The following is a 14814-nucleotide window of genomic DNA, read 5'->3' as shown; positions in this document are numbered from 1 at the left end:
AAATGTAGCTAAACAGGCGCTCTTATGCTTTTTTAGAACACCTGGTTTTAGGCAGCTTCTCAGTCTAAGCTTTAAGGATTGATGAAATTTCCAGCATGGAGTGAAGGTTCGGGAAGATCTCTGAGCAGTGAGGCAGGACAGGAGAACAGAGTGGCTTTCCAGCTCTTTCCATGGCAGGTTCTCAGGTGCATCAGTAATAGGAAATGGAACACAGAGGGGTGAGCTGTAGACATTCAGCTCTGTTCACTAGACATTCAACTTCTTCACTCTGTTCAAACACTCTCCTCTCATGATGTAGGGAACACGCTAATTATAATGGCTAGTCGCAGGCATTGTCCTTGGACGATTGAGTTTTTCTTTCCTTCTTCTTGAAGTCCCATGTGTCGGACTTCACGTTGGAGAGTGTAGTTTAGAATACAATATCTGTTAGGATACAATATCGTAGTTTAGGATACAACATCTGTAGTTAGGATACAAAATGTGAGAGCCATAATTCACATCTATTTGAGGACTTGATTCTTGAGTAAACCCAAAGAAGTACACTGAATTCTAAAATCCTAACATTATAGTTCTCTGGGAATAAAAATGGGGGTAGGGCCAGGGGACCTCTAAAGTTGACCGGAAGTTCTTTTTTTTCCCACTACCTTCTTGTCTTGGTGACAGAACTGTGAGAACATTAGCTTTTGACAGAGCTTTGAGTTGAGTTTTGTGGTATCCCTTCAGTGATCATTCTACCTGCTCCTTACAGAGGCATCTTCCTCACGACTGTTGTCATCACTGTGTGGAAGAACATATAAGAGTGATGAAACATGTGGGCTGGAGTTAGGTCACACAGAAGCAACATGGAAACTTCTTGGGATGGAGAATGTGGGCTACTTGGTTAGAGGGTGTTAGTCTGGTCATGTCCTATTTCCTTTCCACATTTGCCTGGCATCAAAGGATTGTGTAAACAGACATGGTAACCTAGCTATCATGTTTGGGGCATGGATTGGTTAACAAGGCAAGATGGTTTGTAAGCGTCTTCCCCATTCAATGGCCACATGAGTAGATGAGGGTGGTGTAGCTCTTCACCTAAAATAGAAGAGGTTGAAATGGATGTATTATTGCGTGTCGGGCATATGGTATGTAAGTTCCTGCTACTCCCTTATGTATCACGAGTGTGTTGGAACTGGCTTGGACCAGCTCATGAGGGCTGATTGTTAAATGTTCAGGAGCTTTGTGAGCTCCTTGTTAGATTTTGGTAGCTTGAAATTGACTGTGGTGGGAGTATTTACACCCCAGAGACTGGCAAGCAATTCAAACTGGGGGCTTTGGTTTCCGTGTGCATGACAGTTTATCCACATACTGCTGCCTGTGGTATACTCAAGGTAGACAGTGTTGCTAATCAAAAAAGGCCCTCTTTTTTGCTAAGCCCAGGTTTAGATTCAGAATCCTTCTCAACACCCTGCATCTGAGAGCAACTACCAATAAGTAGGACTGGGTACGTGAGTAAGCGGTATTCGCCATCCCTGCCATAAATGAGCTTTCATCATTGTGCCCGGTGATAGTATCTTTCATCAAGGAAGGTTGCTCTGCGTTTGACACTTTTTTTTTTTTAAGAATTATTTATTTATTTGAGAGAGAGCGAGCCAGCAGATTATCTTCAAGCAGGCTCCCTGCTGAACTTGGAGCCAGACACAGGGCTTGATCCCAGGACCCTGAGATCATGACCTGAGCTGAAACCAAGAGTCACCCCGTGAGGTCATTTTAATGATTTTTTTTTTAAGATTTTATTTATTTATTTGCGAGAGAGAGAATGAGAGACAGAGAGCACAAGAGGGAGGAGGGTCAGAGGGAGAAGCAGGCTCCCTGCCGAGCAGGGAGCCCGATGCGGGACTCGATCCCAGGACTCCAGGATCATGACCTGAGCCGAAGGCAGTCGCTTAACGACTGAGCCACCCAGGTGCCCCATTTTAATGATTTTTGGCATAAAAAAAGCCAAACCATCTTTCCCAAGGAAGCTACGATAATACCAACTTTCAGATTGAAGCTGATTAAAGCAGAATCAGAAACTAGTGCTCAGCACCATTGGGCATTTCTCCCTGTCGTTTTCTCGACGTGTCTGTGCCCCATGAGCACAGGTATCATGTATGATGAGATGTTCACGGACTGTGACATGGACAGTGAACACTCCCCGGGTGTGTGTGTGTGTGTGTGTGTGTGTGTGTGTGTGTGTGATCTCTTGCTCCACAACAAGTCATCTGGAAAACTCAGGGGCTTAAAGCAAAGCTCGGCCTGTCCTTTCTGAGGCTCGGGAATCCCAGGGGGGTGGGCTGGGTGATTCCGACTGAGGTGAGACACGCTGCTGTGCCGTGAGGCTGGAATCATGTGCTGGCTGGTTGGAAGGCTTGCCCGAGGTAAAGGGTCTGCGACGCCTGAGGTGGCGCATCCACTGTGCTTGTTTCCACACGGGCATCCCCACAGGGCTGCCGGGGTGTCCTGAGGTCACGGCAGCTGGCTTCCCCCAGACCAGTAAGTGTGATGCTATGTGTCAGGCAATGTCAAGTTCTTCATTCTGGGCTGCGAGGAAATAAAGAGACCTTTACACATTCTGTTCACTGCCCCTGGGATGCCTTCCCCCGTATATTGCATGACCAGCTTGGGCTCTTCATTTTAAGCCTCTGATGAAAGGGAACATCTTTGAGAAGGTGTTTTCCTCCCTGACACCCATCACTCTCTTTTTCCCTACCCAGAAACATTTTTCTTCATAGCGTTCACCACTGCATGATATAATATAACATTACGCACTCATTTGTTTGCTTATTTCTCCCCCATTAGAATAAAAGCTTCATCAGGGTAGGAACCTCACATATTCCTAGTGCTTAGATCAGTGCCCGGGCGCTAATACTCCGTGTGGGATAATGAATCGGAAAGCGTACTTGTTCTATGGAGACACGGATCTGGGTTTGGCTCTGCTATTTATTAGATCAGTGGGCGCATTCTTTATCTTCTGCTCGCTTCAGTGTTCTCAGCTAGAAGATTAAAAATACCTACCTCTTGGGGTTGTTATAAAGATTTTAAAATAACATAAAGCATGTAATACCTAACCCTGTGCTCGGACCTAGCAAGGATCCACAAAATGTTAGCCTTGGTGGAGACTGTTGGTGTTGATGTTGTTACTATGACGACACCCTCAAGCATAGAGTGAAGGGCGTCATTGATATGATCAGCGATTAGCCTCACCCGAGCCTTTTCCAGAGTGAGTTGCTCTGTTATCCTTTTTAGTTCTAACTTTTTTTTTCTTTTCTCCTGAAGGTCTTGAACAGACTGCAGAGTAAATATGGTTCCCTGTACAGAAGAGACAACGTCATCCTGAGCGGCACTCACACTCACTCGGGACCAGCGGGATTTTTCCAGTATACCATGTTTGTCATCGCCAGTGAAGGGTTTAGCAATCGAACTTTTGAATACATGGTCACTGGCATCATGAAGGTAGGCACAGAGCCCCAGATGGAGCTGTTCTTTCCCTCACCTACAAGTGTTTAGGATCGGTTTGCTGTGATATGGAGAGAGTCCTTCTAGGATCTCGGTTCGAGCATCTTCGCTCCTTCCTCGCTTCCGTTCCTGACTCCCATGTAGCTTCTGGTCTCCGAGGCACTGACTGATGGAGAGAGGACAGTTCTCTGCAGGAAGCCTCATGCAGTTGTCTAAAGGGACACTTAAAACCTTTATAACCGAGAGGGCCCCACATGGTCTGTTCTCCACGCTAAGTCACTAGAAAAGGAACCCATCAAGGAAACAAAAGTAATTACAAATAATTGCAATCTTGCCTCCTATTTCCCAAATAGCATGACAGAGGATCCTGTTGCTACACGGACCCTCATTGCTCACGTCCTCAATGGTAGCTGCAGACAGCACAGAGCTCCTTCCAGAACCCCAAGCCCCCCTCCCGTCCCTGGCTTGGGTGCCTCTTATTCCTCTCTTCTCATCTCTCAGCTTATTATTTACTCCCACGGGATCCTTTCTGACGTTCTCTTCATGCCTTTGCCTTCGAGATGTAGTGTCTCTCTGCTTTTTCTCATGAAGCCACTCCCGAGCCCGGCGATCTAGTCGGCAAAGGCAGACATGTCTTTACAACAATGTTTTCCAGACTCTGCCTGGCAATTCATGACTGGCTGCGTGAAATCAATCTCATGGGTTGCAATACGCATTGAAAAAACAGAACTAAAACAAAACAGATTGGAGAATATCATGCTGCCAAACACATAGTAAGGGTGTAGTTCATCTTGTGGACTTTTGTTTTAGGACACAGACGTCGATGCATATTAAGTTGTGATGAAGAATGTATTGCTTATTGTGGTTTTGAGTTAGAAAAGTTCAAAAAACTTTGCCTCAGAGGGTGGGGGGACGGAGTGGGTATGGAGGGGGGAATGCCCTACATGTTAACAAATCCTGGTCCAGTGTTGGGGGAGTCACTCCCAGTTTGGCCGCCTGAACCTGAGGATGGTGCCTGACGCAGGGGCCCCAGGACACTCAGGTGCCCATCGGCGCAAGTTTCCCAGTTCATGGCAATTCAGTGTCTCAGCCCTGAGGCCCTCTGTGCACCCCGAGAGTGACCCTGGCCACGCGGTTCTCCAGCTCTCATCCCCTGGCAGGGGCAGCTTGGAGACAAAGGAAACTGTCCACAGAGCCCTTCTGTTTATATCAACTAAGTCTGTATCCCACCAGGATTTCTAAATTCACAACTTGCTCGTGCTCTCTCTCGTTAACCCACAGAGCATCGAGATGGCGCACAAAAACATGAAACCAGGCAAAATCTTTATCAACAAAGGAATTGTGGAAGGTGCCCAGATCAACCGAAGCCCCACTTCTTATCTTCAGAATCCTGAGTCAGAGAGGGCCAGGTGAGGGGGATTGTCGGAATCAGATCATGTGTTTCCTTTAGCCATCGGCGACAAAATCTAAGAACACAGCTGTTCCTCGAGGAACATGGCAGGATCCTGAAGGAGTATTAAAAGCTAAGATAAATGTAAAACATGCTTAGAGTTTAAGAGTGGCAGAAGTCCAAAGTGAGTGTGGGAGCACGCACCATCCCGCACACAAGTCTGGCCTCTTTGCCAGCTTAGGGGGTGAGTTCGAATGGTGGAAGAACTCTCAGCTTTGGAATCAGGCACGACTCTGGTCATATCTTAGCTTGATCACTTCCTAGTCGTGTGACCTTTGGTGATTCACTTGTTCGTAATCTATTGGCTCTCAGCTTCTTCTGTAAAGTGGAGATAAAAATGTGCACCACATGTATTTGTTAAATTAATGAATAGCTCTTTTTATTATGTCATTCAGAAGAAATCATCTCTGTCCGGGAGAATGTGGCAAGAGAAAGGACATAAAAGGTTAAAGAAACTGGAACGAAGAGCAAGAAATAAAATGAGCATAATTGAATGGAACAACTAAGGGAGATAGTTTTTGTTGTTTTTTGTTTGTTTGTTTGTTTAAGTGCCAAACCAGGTTTGCAACAGAAGAGAAGCACTTGACTAGTATGGCATAGTAAACGAGTATCTCAGTTTCAATTTGACCACTTGACATTTTACATTTGTCTCTGTATTTTTTAGTAGATTCCAAAGGAGTTGATTTTTAGAAAACAACCTGATTTCCCTTGAAAGGACATGAAAGAACCACTTTATGCGGCAGGTCATGAATGTTTTTGATTTTGCATATTCCCTGCTATTTTTAAGAGATTCCATTAAAATTTAATACAAGTAGAAATTTCAAAGGCGAATCTTTTTTGTAGGAAATACGAATATGTTATAGAAGATTGTGCGTATGACATAGAGATGTATATTTCATCTCCAGTTGGCTGGCCTGATGCCTCTGACTCTGACAGCATTTGCAGAGGAATGAGGTCCCGGATGTGGTTTATAAGACGATATACCATGTCAGGGCGCCTCGCTTACGGAAAGGTGTTTGGTTTGGGTTTTTGAGTCAGCTTCTACTCCTGGTCACACAGGAGGGCCAGGCTCTGACATAGAAGTGACTGAGTTTCTTTGTTTTGCTGACTAGGTATTCTTCAAATACCGACAAAGAAATGGTCGTCCTAAAAATGGAAGATTTGAATGGAGCTGAACTGGGCCTTCTCAGGTACTCTGTTTACTTTGTTTTTCATTCTGTCTGGATAACTTTCCTGAATCCTGAAGAGGGGGTGATGGGAGAAGAGACTAGAATAGTGGCAGCAGGTACTGAGAATCTGTTGAGTAGTTAAGAGTCCAGACTTGGGATCCAGCCATGGACTCTGGGACAAGGTTCTCAGCCTCCCGGAACCCACTTCCTCACCTGGAAAACTAGTGATGGAAGCAGAATTGAGGGCACGTCAAGGAAGCAGATGAGGCAAAACTACAGCTTGGCATGGATTTGAGTTCCGTTTTATATGTAAGAAAATGTGGATTTTGTTTTCTTCAAAAAGAAGGCATTTGCATTCATGTGTGAATTTTGTCCCTGCAATTGGACTGATTCAGGAATTGACTGGATGGGTAATGGTGCCAGATGCCTTGATGTGCGAACTTCCAAGTGATGTAGGATGCCCAATGGAAGCTCAAGATGGCGCATGGGCACTGCAGTTAAGTGTGGGTTGGGGTCACTCTAGGTTCTCATCGTAATGAGTTACGTGACTTCGACCAAGTTACTTAACTGCTCTATGTCTCAATTTTCTTACTTTAAAATTGAGGGATAAGGTGAGTCCTCAAAATGTTGATAATAAGTGTTAGTAAAGGCAGTAGGGGCCTATCAGATAGAATTATGAAATCCTTACGTGAAAGTTTCTATGGAAGTAAAATTCACATTAAAAGTAATAAGAGATGGGGGGCACCTGGGTGGCTCAGTCGGTTAAGCAACTGCCTTCGGCTCAGGTCATGATCCTGGAGTCCCGGGATCGAGTCCCGCGTCGGGCTCCCTGCTTGGCAGGGAGCCTGCTTCTGCCTCTGACCCTCCCCCTCTCATGCTCTCTGTCTTTCATTCTCTCTCTCGCAAACGGATAAATAAAATCTTTAAAAAAAAAAAAAAGTAATAAGAGGTGAATGAAAACATGAAAGACAATGACCAGGACTGGCACTATAATTAGATGGGAGACAGCCTGGTGGTGAGGTGTTCCGGTGTTAGGTGTAGGTCTTAGGACTTGAGTTCAAATCCTATCCTGCCACTTACTAACCCTGAGGCCTAGGGAAAGTAACTTACCTACTTACACCTCAACTATTCCATTTGAAACTGGGAATAATAATACCTCATAGGATTGTTTCAAGATTAAATGAGGTAATACATGCAAAGAATGCCATTATTGGCTTATCAAAGTGCTTGACCTTCTTAACATTGGAGTTACTTCTTTGGGTTTCAAGTGAGGTCACTAGAAATTCCCTGATAAAATAAACTTTATTATATGGGTTGACATAATAGGAGTCATTCATCCATTAATGATTAATTCATCTACTGATTAGTTGCCCCCCCGGTGTTTCACTCAATAGACTTTTCTAAATGTTAGATATGCAGGTCTGTGCTGGGGGTATGAATAAGGCATGGTCCCTATCTTGAAGGGTCTTACCAACTAGTGGGGTGATTGGGGCAGGGGACAGAGACAGACAGACAAGTAATCATAACATAAATCAGATGGCCATCAATGCTACCACCTGGGCATAAATAAATGCTGTGGGGATTTGGAGGAGGTGGTGCTTGGGATGCTTGGAAGCATTGTGGAAGGCTTCATAGAGAAAATGATGTTTGAACTGGATCTGAAGGAGCCAGGGTATTTCTCATGGAGTCATGAAAACACAGTGACCTGTGAGGCCAGAGTATGGGTGACTGTCGAAGAGGGGTGAGGGATGAACCTGAAAAGGTGAGCTAATTCCAGATTGTGAGTCACTTTGTGGGACATTTGGTTCAGAGACAATCAGGATACAAGCATATTATCTATGACTAGTTAGAGAATTCCACATTTGTTGGGAGAAGAAGGACCCTTTTTCCTTATCGTTTCTGCTTAACTCTTGGCTGGATGACTGAGACCATTCATGGTTCCCTTTTATTAGTTTCTGAATCATTTAACAATGCCAATGGAAAGCTAAAACATGTTATCCTTTTGCCAGATGTTCTTTGCTTCCGTGCGTATGACTATATAACATATCTAGAAGTCCCAGGGTCAACTGTCAAGGTTATAACAACTCTCCTCCATCTGCTATGCTTAAGACACTGCAATAACTTTCTATTGTTTTTGTAGCTGCCATATGTTATCCTTGATGTAACTGCTCCTGCAATTGCCTCTTGTTGCATAGTGATAATTGCTCTTTGAATGCATTAAAAATGTTCCAAAGCATAAAGTCGAGTCTGGGCAGAGAAGTCACTCAGCCACCATATGTAGGTGTCTGCTGTTAGAATCCCAAGGTAGGAGGAGTATGAACCTCAGATTTGCAGAGCATGGGTATCATCTAGTTCAAAGCTCAGCTACGGCCTAGAGAGGTGATATGACCTGTCCAATGTCACAGCCAAGACTGTTCTCTTTGCCCTGAAAATCATGTTGAAGTCCACAATTGATTCTTTCCTACTTTCATTTTTGTTTTCATTTCTTCATTCAGCAAGTCTGCACTGGATACCTATTATGTGCCATGCAGGACTCCCCAGTCCTTGGAATGATGCATTTCCTGACTATGAAATCAGGAATCAAATACCTTAGAATCAAATCCCCATGCCTGTGCTCCTTGAGCAAATCCCTTAAACTCTTGGAGACTCAATTTCTGTATTTCTCTAATGTGGATATAATATCTTCTCTCCACAGGTCATTATTCACTCATTCATTCATTCATTTATTCATTCAATATTGTAGAGTATTTGTGTCATGAACTGAGCTAGCACTATAGATAGACTGATGAGCAAAAATAGAATTTATAACCTTATAGAATTTATAGATTTTATAACCTCCTGGTAGAGACAAAAAGTATCCAAATAGTCATACAAATAAGTATAATTGGATTCGAATTGTATAATTGTATAATTATAATTGGGTTAAGTGCTATGAAAGGAACATATGTACAGCTATCTTAAAGGGACTTGACCTAGTCAGGGAGATTGGGAAAAGCTTCCCTAAGGAATTAACAGTGGAGCTAAAAACCAAAGGAAGGGTGAGGATTAACTGGTATAATGGGGGGGAGGGGAGGATGTAGTGGTGGTGGAAAGGAACATTTAACATAGACGGAGAAGCATGTGCAAAAGTCCTGTGGCCCATTTGAGGAGCTAATAGAAGGTCTGTGTGGCTGGAGTGCAGAGGAGGGTGTTTGTGAGTTAAAGTGAGTCATAGAGATCAGATGCTATGATAAAGATTTTGGTCTTTACACCAGGGAGGAATGGAAAACCATTCAAGTGTTTTAAGCTGGGGTTGGGAGTTGGAGGGTTAGGAAGATTGGTGACCTGAAGAATGGAATAGAATTATGTGTGTGAAACTATTCCGTAAGTCATTAAGTTCTTTGCATTTGTGAGGGCATTATTTGCTTCGGTTGGCCTGTCTATGCTAGGAAAGTGTTTCTTTTTGCCTGATACTACCTCATGCAGAAACAGTACACGATTTGTCTCCTGATGTGGAGGACATGTTTGGGAGGTTCTGAGTTCTGAATTAAAATGGAAGCTGGGTAGCATTCCCAAAATTCACGTTGGAGCAGGGAGAGCTCTGGAAGTCACCTCAAACAAGGAGTCTGGTCCTTCAATGGCGAAACATGACATTAAGTTTTGAGATCCTGTTGTCATAGGACACCATGTGCAAGAGGGAACTGTGAAGGGAGAAAACCAAGCAGAGGTTTCAAATGTCTGCACCCAAAGGAAAGTCATAAGAGTGGGCAGATAATCTGAATGGCAGCTCTGGTTGGTGGCGAGTCACTTTTCCCAGTAGCCCTTGTCCCTGCAGCTCTGGGCATGGCAGTGGGGGGGGTGTGGGTGGCAGTGGGGGGAAGAGGGGAGGGGACCGGCTCATTTCCTCGAGCTCCATGCACCAGCACAGGCTTGGTCTCACTGCTCTTCCCTTGTATCTCTCCGCCCTGTTGGGGTCTCTTCCTTCAGCTTGCAGGAGTGGCATGGACTCTCTTCTTCTTTTTCTTATCTTGTCAGCCCTGTTGGACTCCGTCTGGCATGAATCCTATCGGCCAGAGCTGTGAGGAAGGTGTGAGCAGGTTTCTGAATGATTGCTCAAGTGTCTTGTGTTTTAGACACTGCAAATCCTCTTGTTCTTGCAGAAAGGGGTCACATGAGGGGGTTCTTTAAAGATGCATGTTACAAAACCACAGGATGATTTGTTCATCCCATTTGAATAATTGGTGTACACACTTACAAAAGCCCAATATATGACATTATGTGAATTTATTCGAATGATGGTGACTTATAGAACTTGGTTGTGGGGTATGTGTGAGTATGTAAATCTTCTCTACCAGCTATGACCATGGCTTCTTGAACAATCATGTCTATCTGTTCTACCCTCTGAGTTCTCTCCTCAGTCTCCTTACCCCACTCACAGAGCAAACATGGAAAGCTCAGTGCCTGCCCTTCACCAGTCATTCTGGACTTCTCCTTCCTCCACCTCATCTCGTCTTTGTCTGTACAAATACCTTCTCCATTAGTGTTAACTCTGGTTTGCGAAGCCATGCTCTCTATTTCTATGACCTGAATTTCTTCTTCCTGTTCTGCCTCGTCCATGTTGCCATGAAGATTGATGCCGTCTTCTTGCTCCAACTTCTGGTCAGCTCGCTTGGGCTGTTCGTCTCTGGTAGAGGATAGCCCGAGGGCTATGTAGTGAGTGTTTGACCTGCATCTGGTCCATCCCTGTTTAAAGTGAAGCTGCTTACTTTAAACACTCTGATGACAAGGGTGATGATAGTTGACTGATGACAGAGATAAATCATGCTTGTTAATTTAAAGTGTTAAATTTGAAAGTTTAAAAACCAAAAGTTTATAGGGGCACCTGGGTGGCTCAGGCGGTTAGGCATCCAACTCTTGATTTTGGCTCAATTCATGATCTCAGGGTCATGGGATCAAGTCCTGCGTTGGGCTCCGCACTGGGTGTGGAGTCAGCTTGAGATTCTCTTCTGCCCCTCTCCCCCGCCCCCACTCACATGCATGTGTGCACCCTCCTCAAATAAATAAATAAATATTTTTAAAAAAGAAAGTTTACAACGTTTAAAAACCAAAGCCCATAAAACCAGTTGTCATAACTGGCAGAAGGCATTGGACTAACTTGATTGTTGGGTTTCTGGAATATTCTTAACCTGAAGAGATTTGGGATGCTATTACTTTTTTACTCCAAGTATACTTTTTTTTTTAGTATAAAAATAATATGTACTCACCATGGAAAAATAAAAAAATATAGGCAAGTAGAAAGAAAGAAAAATTAACTCCAAGTTTTACTTCCCAAAGTCAATCGTGGCTCATATTCAGGTGCATTTTCTTCTGCCCAATTCCCAATGTAGAACAAAAAATAAAAAACAAGCTTGTCTAAAAGGTCATTCTGTAAAAGTAGATGCTTGGTTCCACTCACTCTGAGCACTAGAAGCTTTAAAATACTGTGAAAAAGGGCGCCTGGGTGGCTCGGTTGGTTAAGCAACTGCCTTCGGCTCAGGTCATGATCCTGGAGTCCCGGGATCGAGTCCCACATAGGCTCCCTGCTGAGCAGGGAGTCTGCTTCTCCCTCTGACCCTCTTCCCTCTCGTGCTCTCTCTCTCAAATAAATAAATAAAATCTAAAAAAAAAATACTGTGAAAAATATTAACAGTGTATCTCCATGTGCTATTAAGTGTGTGTGTGTTTTGTAGTGATTCTCTTTATATCTAATAATGATTTTTATTTTTGTCTCAAAATCTTTGTATTCTCATGCTAGCATAACTAACTCAGCTCTCTGCAGGTAAGAATTTGCAGGTATATTTTTCTATCATTTTCTTTCAACTTTTATTTGTTCTTACATTTTAGAGGTATCCCTTATGAATATCATATAACTTTATTTGTTTACTTTGATAATCTTCACCTTTTCATAAGTGAGTATAGTCTATTTTTAGGATTGTGATTATTACATATCTGCCCTTTTGGGGTATCTTTTCACTTTGTGCTATTTGTCTCTTTTTCAATGCCTTTTCTCCTTCTTTAATCCTTTTAGGATTGATAGAGATTTAAAAACAAATCTTTGAATGGAAGATTATAGGGATGCTGGGTGGCTCAGCTGGTTAAGCATCTGCCTTTGGCTCAGTTCTTGATCCCAAGGTGCTGGGATTGATCCCTGCACTGGGCTCCCTGCTTAGCAAGGAGCCTGCTTCTCCCTCTCCCACTCCCCCTGCGTGTGCTCTCTCTCTCTCTGTGGGTCAAATAGCTAAATAAAATCTTAAAAAAAAATAAATGGAAGATTATAGTTTCCAAAGATGGCGGCAACAAAAACTCTTATCACATGTATTCTATACAAAGTGACCTTGATAGGATCCATTAAAACATAGAAAGGATTTCTCCAGCCCTTGAATCTTGGCTGGCCCTGGGACCATTTTGATCAATAGAAGGGTGGCAGAGGTGACACTGTGGCAGGGTTGGTTTTTAATGGACTTTATTCTTTAGAGTAGTTTTAGGTTCCCAGCAAAATTAAACAGAAAGTGCAGAGATTTTCCATATACCGTCTAACTCTCCTTTCCCCCATCAATATCTGGGACCAGAGGGGTATATACATTAAAATCAATGAACCTACATAGATATATCATCACCACCCAAAGTCCATAGTTCACATCAGAGTTCACTCTTGGGGTTGTATCAAGTGTTTTTTAAAATCTTCTCTCTTTTGTTCATGTATTTTATAATATTTCAATAGTGAACAAAAAAAAAAAAAAGGAAAGAAAATTAAAAATCACCTGGTAATTCTGGAACAGGATAGCTTCTATTAACATTTTGTTACATGTCTTGTTAGATCTTTTCCTAATCATATCTATACATTTTTTTATTTGAAAAAGTGAGACTTTATATACAATTGGTAGCTTTTTCATTTAGAAGCACCATATGAATACCTTTCAATGCTTAGTGTCTTAGCATCTTCTAAATCACCATTTTAAATGGCTGTATAGTATTCCATTGTATGTATGACAATGTACTCAACGAATCAGCGATCATTTGAAACTTAGTTTATAGTTTTTGCCATCATAAAGTACAATGTGATAAGCATTCCAGAACAGATATTGTGTATTTTGCCGGTGATTTCCCTAAGCTGAATTCCTAGAAGTGTGATTGCTGGGCTAAAAAGGAATGCTGGTTACTAAGGCTTTTCTTACTAATTGCCAAATGGTCCTCTGGAAGGTTTTTGCTAGTTTTCACTCCTGCTATCCAAACATGAGTGGAGTGTTGCTTTCCGTGTTCTTGTCAATCTTGGTATCATCATGCTGTAATTATTGCTGAATAATAGACCCCCAAAAGCCAAATTACTCTGTCTTCCTTTCAGGTTCTTCAATTCCAGGTTAGTTAAGCTGGATTTTAGAAAATACTCTTTGGGCCATTTCTTGTTTTGTTTTTGTTGATTGCTTCATCATGTCATTTAGGATATAAGAATTTTGATTGCAGTGACTTATTAGAATCCACCCAAACCAGCTATCTTTCCTTCATCATCTAGGACTTTTGAAGACAATAAAAATAGCTGAGAATGTACATCTCTTCTCTGGAAGAGAGATGATAGAAAGATTTTTCCAGGATGCTGGCCACCAAGTTTACCTGTAACTTCAGAAGGGCTCCCCTTGCTATCGTTCGTTGTCTTTCTTTAATCTGGGCAGCCTGGTCTGTACTCACTGTGTCTGCTTGTATAAAATTCAGATCATCCTTTGGGTCCTATTAGTATAATGCAACGAAACACCCTTTCCTCTCCTTCCCCAGATAGTTTGTAGTGGGGCAGGGGGAAGACTGTAAGGGAGGTGAACAAGAGGTGTGTAAATCAGGGTAACTCACACCTGGTGCCACAACAAACAGGCCATGAAATTCCAGTAGCTTAACCCCTTAAAGACTTGAAATGTGCACATTTCCCACACATGCGAAGTCCAATAAAAATTGGGTGGTCCCCCTGCATACGTGTGATTGGCCAGGGCTATTCACATGTCCCATCGTGCTAGTGAGACGGGGAAGTAGATCACATTGCGTGTTTTGTAAGCCCTTAAATCTCTGCCATAGGAGGGCAGGGTTTCTTCCTCTCATTATTTCATGTGCATATGATGTTGAATATACACATGTTGAATACACAGGTGCACACGCGTCATGTATTTTAGTATTGTGTTAATCTTATGATACACATACATACACACACAGACACATAGAGCTTTGTATCTCTTTCCCCCTTACCATCACCATCATCATCATCCTGGTCATCAGCTGCAATGGCATGATCAGGATTAGCACCATCCATCTCATCGTAGTGATAAATCATTCCATTCTTAATGTAGACCAGTCCTCGTGCTAAGCACCTTAGATGTATTTGTTCCTTTGGTTGTCAAATGTGAGGCAAATACTACTATTATCATTATGTTACAGAAATGAACACTGAGGTTCCAATAGATTAAGTAATTTGTGTGTGAGTCTGGAGCTAGTACTCTAGCTGCTAAACATAGGGCCTCTGCAGTAGTGTCTTAAGGCGGCCGTAACAAATTATTATGGTCTGGCTGGCTTCGAACAACAGACATTTATTCTCTCACATGTCAAGAGAACAGAAATCCAAAATCAGGTGGCAGGGTTAGCTTCTCCTGGAGGCTTTCAGGGAGAATCTGTTCCATGTGTCTCCCAGCTTCTGGTGGTAGACCCATCACTCCAATCTCTGCCTTT

The 14814-nt window shown here is 42.9% G+C and overlaps 1 protein-coding gene across 1 annotated transcript in view; it reads left to right on the top strand.

The window, feature by feature from the left end:
• The window catches only part of ASAH2 (N-acylsphingosine amidohydrolase 2), a 93990-nt gene that overhangs the window by 34342 nt on the left and 44834 nt on the right, over nt 1-14814 (top strand). Inside the window, exons 5-7 of the mRNA XM_045876191.2 lie at nt 3295-3471; nt 4756-4883; nt 6037-6114. Coding sequence (XP_045732147.1) covers nt 3295-3471; nt 4756-4883; nt 6037-6114 — 383 coding nt within the window. The remainder of the gene's footprint in view (nt 1-3294; nt 3472-4755; nt 4884-6036; nt 6115-14814) is intronic.

This window comes from Mirounga angustirostris, unplaced genomic scaffold (assembly GCF_029215605.1).
Source record: "Mirounga angustirostris isolate CCGP_5_RB_7025 unplaced genomic scaffold, mMirAng1.0.hap1 SCAF_6, whole genome shotgun sequence".
NCBI lineage: Eukaryota > Metazoa > Chordata > Mammalia > Carnivora > Phocidae > Mirounga > Mirounga angustirostris.
Note: the sequence above shows the minus strand (reverse complement) of the source record. Positions and strands in the feature narration are given on the sequence as shown.